The 6931-nt window shown below is 30.4% G+C and overlaps 1 protein-coding gene across 1 annotated transcript in view; it reads left to right on the top strand.

Moving 5' to 3' along the window:
* The window catches only part of OSBPL8 (oxysterol binding protein-like 8), a 208817-nt gene extending 205239 nt beyond the window's left edge, over nucleotides 1-3578 (top strand). Inside the window, exons 22-23 of the mRNA XM_006871622.1 lie at nucleotides 903-1005; nucleotides 2053-3578. Of these exons, the coding sequence (XP_006871684.1) occupies nucleotides 903-1005; nucleotides 2053-2185 (236 nt within the window). The 3' untranslated portion in view covers nucleotides 2186-3578. The remainder of the gene's footprint in view (nucleotides 1-902; nucleotides 1006-2052) is intronic.
* The last annotated feature ends 3353 nt before the right edge of the window (nucleotides 3579-6931 follow it).

Below are 6931 nucleotides of genomic sequence, written 5' to 3'. Positions count from 1 at the left end.
CCCGATTCGTAACCACTATGCTACCAGAGAATAGTAGAGGTAAATAAATGCAAATAAAGGTAATTCATAGATAATAAATGGCAAAGGAGACTTTAATGTAGTTTAATACTATTTCTTAGAGGAAATCTGATAAATTATTAGGATTTCTAGTACATGACTGCATTCTAGGTCATGGGTAAAAAGGGAGCTACTAAATCCACACTCTCTATCTACTTTACTATGTTGCATATAACCAGCTGACATTTATTTAGCCAGATTGATACACACATCTTATGATAACCATGTAAAATATGCCCATTATTATCCCTATTTTACAAATGAGAAAGGTGAGATTTGGAAAGAGCTTAAGTAAAATCTGAATAGAAATGGAAAAAAGGGCACAGTACAAGAAGGGATTTGGAAAAATGAGAACACTGTTCTGGTTGACAGTACAAATTTGTAGAGGAAGTATCAAAATTGATACTAAGTTTTAAAGATTAGATGACTAAGAAAATAGATATATTATTTAATATTAACAATAAAAGCTTAATAGAAGGTTTAAAAAATGGACTACTTCAGATGTAGGCAAATGGGTTAGAGACAGAAAAGAGTATTACCGTCCCCAACCTAACATATATTTATTAATGAACTATTTTTATTGTAATTAATAAAAGAACAAGGATGATGCTACCTAAAATTTAATTTGTGGTTGTTCTAAATAAATTTTGTAGTGTTCTAGTTTTAAAATAATATATTTGAAACTTCAAAAATTTAGATTATTTATATTATTACACTAACGTCTAATTGATGAAAATAATACCCAGAGAAGTTTTTTTAACACAGAAATCAGATTGTTATGTAAATTGTATTTATGATTAAATATATTCAGGTTTTCATCTCCTTAATTCTAAATGTCTCTTTAGCTCAATCATTGAAACCAAGTACAAGAAGAAAGAAAGGGATAGAACTGGGAGATATTCAAAGTTCCATCGAATCTATAAAACAGACACAGGAAGAAATTAAAAGGTAACATATACTAACAGTGATAGTATAGTAGTTAAGAATCCTGTTACCAGGAAATCATTTGCTAATTTGACATTTCTGTAACATTGCTAAGGTATAAAACAGAATCTTAGTCTCTATCACCTGATGACTGAATCACAAAATTCATCTGAACACTAGCTTATTTTAAGGACTTTATTTATTTTTTGTTTTAACTCTCATTCACAGGGTAATGATTTCTGTAAAGGTAGAATTGGATTCTCTTTCTTATTGCTATAGAAATTGAATAGTCTTTCTTATTACTTATTACTGTAGAATTGGATTTTCCTATTACATCAGTAATAAGAGAGTCTTTATTACATGAGTAGTAAGAGAGTAATAAGGAGTCCTGGTGTGTACTGTGGGTTAGTGCACTGGACTGCAAAATCTGTTTGAACCCCAAGGTTGGTGGTTCAAACTCATCAGCTGTTCCATGGAAACCCTATACAAGGTTGCTATGGGTCAGAAATGATTTGACAGCACTTAACAACAACAATAAACATAATGTAAGCTCATTTAATAGTTAAAATAACATTTTACTTGTTTAGCATGTGAAATGCCTATAGAGAATACTGTAAGTTGTTGAGTGCCATCGAGTCAGTTCAGACTCATAACTACCCTGTATCAGTTTTCCAAGGAACATCTGGATATCATAAAATCTGTGGTGTTAATTCTTCCCCTTGGAGAATTTTTCTCCACCTCTATACCGATATCTTTATTTATTTAAAAATCTCAATGGGTCAACTAACAATGTTATTTTTGTTGTATTTTAAAACTGTTAGAAAAGGTGATGTGTTTCTTCATCATGTTTTAATCATTATTTGATGCATATTATTAAGTAATGTTTGATGCAGGATGCAGTATAAAAATAGATAAATAATGGTGGCTTCATATACCTGTCTGTTCAGGTTGTAATAATTGACTGAAGTAGTTAATGTAATTAAGTGTTTTATGACCATATAATAGCAAATTATGAATTCTGTGCTAACAGTTTTGACAAATCATTATAACATTTATTGCTTATTTTTGTAGAAATATTATGACTCTTCGAAATCATTTCGTTTCAAGCACACCTGCTACAGATTATTTTCTGCAACAAAAAGACTACTTCATCATTTTCCTACTGATTTTGCTTCAAGTAATAATAAACTTCATGTTTAAATAGAAGTTCTTTACAATTGAATCAATGAACTGGAATGATCAGATTTGGCCTGGGACCAATGTTCAAGTTTGGTTTGGTCTTTATTAAAACATCACAACATTTCTAAAACAAAAAACCTTAGAGTTCAATGTAGAGGTATTGACCTTTTATCCTTAACCTGAAACAAGAGCTATCATACTTGGTTACTAAATTGAGCTGTATGTTAAGTGCCAGAACATTTCTTGCTTTTGTGAGTGTGTCTACATGTGAATGTAATAAATCCACATGTATACACAGTTGTCTCTTATGTACTCTTATCTGGCAGTAGTCTTTGTATTCTATAGTACATTCTGAGATATATCGTTCACATTGCTCATACAAAGATGCTATCAATCTTATAAATAAATACATGTAATCTATTTTCTTCATAAAACAGGCACAGAACTTTTAATAAAGAATTACAGAATGAGTAGTAGACATAAATAATTCAGTATGCTGTACTGTTTTTTAAAAAATCATTTTCAAAGCATCCAGATAAATTGCCTAAAGACAGTGAGAAAAGAGTGTGACTGGTCAAAATTGATCTATCGAGAAAGATAGATGGCTAAATGTTTTTGAAAAAGTTTACACAGATTTTTTTTAATCTCTAGAATTTAATATTTATACATACAGATCAATGTTGGTATGTGTATATCAATGTAAAAAACTGGTATGAAGCTACATTGTTCTTTCTTATCATACTTATATGATACCATCTTAAAAACTTGCTAAAGAAAAGTATGAATGGTCAAAGTAGATTACTGGTCTCTTTTCTTAAGTCATCTGGTCTATAACATAGGTCATATTCTAGAGTAAGGCATAGAAAATGCTTATAATTCATATTTTCTCATTAACTGCTTATTTTCTCTCATTTGAATGTCAGTGTGTCAGTGGATAAGTAGAATAGAAAAAATCGTAGCCAATTTTTGTACTTCAAAAGCCAAAAAGAGAAAGGCGATAAGAAAAGACAGTTATTCCATGTGGTAGCATTTATTTATACAATATAATTGGTTTCTTAATATGTGCAATAAGTTGAGCATCTAAAAGAGTGTCGTGGTCATAAGTTTACTTCTTCCTTATCCCACTGTGTTCATTAAGTTCATTCTGTGACAAAACCACAGTGTTTCCTGATTCCTTTTGTTTAGGCACAGGCGACCTTTTTTCTAAAGATTATTTTGGGTTTTATTCTGTTTTTCAGATTGATATTTTGACTTTTTGTTTTTTACATAAATTTTTATAATCTTAAGAAGCAATTTTTGCAAATATAGTTAATTAGGAAGATAAACTATCTTATAATACTGAAAGTATTTGTTTTAAAATGGCTATTAATAAAAATTAAAGTCAAATAAAGAATAATGACTCTGGCCACATTTGCCTTTGACAGAAAAGAGACTGTGAAAAACTAGTAAAAATTACAGTCAATTGGGTTGCCATGATAAATATAAAATCAGATGATGATTGCTAAATTATGGAAATTAAATGTAATAAAAAGCCTCTTTTTTCCCTAACCAACATGGCAATCTTAGGTATAAAATTTATTTGACCCTTAGGCTTCAATGAAGAACTGTTGGCATCATATATTGTTGGCAAAACAATACTGTATTCCAGGTGTAGATTTGAAAATATTTTTAAGTTGATTAAAGCATAAATAAGATATACCTATATCCAGTATTTTTATGACTACAGTAGTAGGGGTGATTTTTTTGGTTGCATTTCATATTTTTGTTACTACAGTTTTTGTACTCACATTCTGTTACAAATGTACTACTCAACTGCATATTCATGATATATATTTTGTAAATATTGTACAACTAGATCTTTTCATGGTTTAAATTACTGTTAATTTATCTATATTATATATAACTTGATTGGCTGATCACAAAAATTATTTCATCATTACATCCATAAATTTTTTTTTGGTGGTGACCCACCTTGGGGTTTTGGTCTTACCTATGTATGTTGTTTTCATCATGTCCACATTGTGTTTTATTTGTACAACTGTCTTGTAAGACTGGAAAAGTAGTTATTTTCTTTATTGTTAATTTTCTTTTTAGGGCAGATGTTAGAATTCTTACTCAAGGAGTCAAAAACGATTTCATGAGGAAGAGTATGGTTACTGTTATGGATCGAATCATGCCCCCCAGAAATGTGTTGTAAATGCTAACCTTTATGGGGATGGTTATAATTCCATTTGGGAATGAGTTGTCTTTGTTGTGTTAATGAGGCTGGTTTTGTGTCGGCTGTATTTTGAGTCTATCTATTTTGAGATATAAAAGAGATTAATAGAAGTGAACAGAGCAGAGATGGGGGACAAGAGATGCCAAGCCACATGACGATTGCCCAGCAACAAAAACCTCAGAAGAGATCAAGAATTCCTCCAGAGAGGGAAGAAAGGCTTCCCCTAGAACCAGCACTCTCAATTTGGACTTTCAACCTCCTAAACTGTGAGAAAATAAATTTCTGTTTGTTATATCCACCCACTTGTGGTATTTCTGTTACAGCAACATTAGAGAACGAAGGCAGTTACTCATGACTGTTCCTTAGATACTAAAAGCACACATATAATCTGATTGTCTGCTTTTAGCTGTATGAGTTCCTGTGAACTGAACACAAAACTCAGGAATTGGTGGTTTTGCTACAGATTAATGCTCATTGCTTATAATAAGTTTAGGATTTGAATCCTTTAAAATACATCATTAATTTTGTATTTAGCCATAATATGTAATTGACTTTGAATTTTTTTACCTGGGATTAATCTTTCTTCATACATGAATTCATCAAAATTATTTGAGTTGTTTGAGGCCCAGGATGATTCCAAGTATTTAAGACCTTATGCCCAGTTTTTGTTTTTTTTTCCTTTGATCACATTTTATTTTCTCACTTGAAAATTTACTTAATTATTGACATGGGAATTTTCCTTCTTAGCTGTTAAATGTACTGTGCCTTCATTTATTCACTATTTAATGAGATGTAACTCTAGATGTAGGAAAAGATAATAGGGCATGTGAATTGTTAAGTAAGTTTCAGCAATAGACATTTTTCTTGTCTTTCATGTCACTATTTTTGTATCACTTATAAAAAAGTACCATGTAATCTTTGTCATAGCTTTAAATCAGCCACTTCATTCCATTGAAAATTTGGACTTGTAAAATACAACCTTCATGTAGTATTCATGCTTTTGTGCCTTTAAGAAAATCTTTGTCACTTTTATGTTACAAAACTTTAATATGATTCAAATTGTTCATAGGCTTGTCATAAGAGTGTCATTTCTTTGTGTTACTTTATTTCCTTTTATATAGCAAACAATAATGCTGTACTTTTATATGGGTTTGTTTACTTGCCGATTTCAAATATATTCTCCACTCTCAGACATCATTGAAATAGACTTGTCAGATTCTCTGAGTATTGTAAACAGTGCCTTTTCAATGGAATTCACTGTTTTGGGCATCAACTTGTGCCATATACACAAAATTTTGTGGGAGGAAGTTTTAACTTTTTGAAGAATATCTTAGATATTTAAGAAAACAAATGTTTAAAATTCACTTTTTCCGGTGTTTAACATTTATTGTAAATCAACAACGAATACATTTTTGGTTTGGGTTTGGAATGTAGTGATGACGGCCTTATTGATGAGTCATATGACACTAAAGATCACTGCAGATCATTTCAATTATGTTAAATGTACAGAAATAAAATGTTAAACTTAAAATTTATACTAAACTTTTCATTTTGAACCAATAGGGGAAAATCCCACAGAAACCAATACATTTGCATTTAAATATCATATTTGATTAAGTAGAAAATACATTCTTTAAAATGTGTATATAACCTGTCACTATTATGTAATTTGATTTCATTTGGTTCTACTTACAGTGTGAATTTAACATACTTAATTTACCCTTTAAATTTTAACATACTGTGTTTGTTAATTTTTAATTGAAGATTGACTGTTAAAATTATATAGGACAAGTTTCTCCTTAATGAGATTTTGACATATTTATAAGAGCCACAAGAAATTTATGACAAAATGAATGTGAATATACTTGCTCAAACATTTAAAATTTTTTCTTTTAATTTATCAAAATTAGTTTAGCATAATACTAAAAATTTTCATTTAAGGGAAATGTTTGAACTGAAGAGCCACGGATTTTTAGTTGATTCTTTTTTCCACTTTTTTTAGCATGCTAATTATATAAAACCCACTGCCATTAAGTTATTTCCATCTCATAGTGACCCTATAGGACAACTGCTTCCTATGGTTTCTGAGACTAAGAGTGGACAGACCTATGCTTCTCCCAAGGAATGGCTGGTGGATTTGAACTGCTGACCTTGCAGTTAATAGTCCAGATGCTTACTCCACTGTGCCACCAGGGATAACTGTATATTTAAGTTAAACCTTCTGGTTAGTGGCCATTTATAAACTCAAGCACTACCACTGTTCAGTTTTGTATGAAATAGAAGTATGTTATCTACATTGTAAGTGTAGCACACTTACAAACTCTTTTCCCTAAGGTGCATAGTAAATGTACGGTAGTCATAGGTTCCTGTTTTGTAATGTATTACATTTCTAATCTATTGTTCCTAACCTATTATAAATGTTTGCAGAGATGAAATGAATTTTTAATGAACTGTATAATTATGCTGAGTTCTAGAAGTAGATATTCTAAATAAAAACTTAAAAACAGATCTAAAAGACCACTGAATGTAACATATGGTGACTAAATTATATTG

The sequence above is a fragment of the Chrysochloris asiatica genome, unplaced genomic scaffold (assembly GCF_000296735.1).
Source record: "Chrysochloris asiatica unplaced genomic scaffold, ChrAsi1.0 scaffold00170, whole genome shotgun sequence".
NCBI lineage: Eukaryota > Metazoa > Chordata > Mammalia > Afrosoricida > Chrysochloridae > Chrysochloris > Chrysochloris asiatica.
This window is presented reverse-complemented; position numbering and strand designations above follow the sequence as displayed.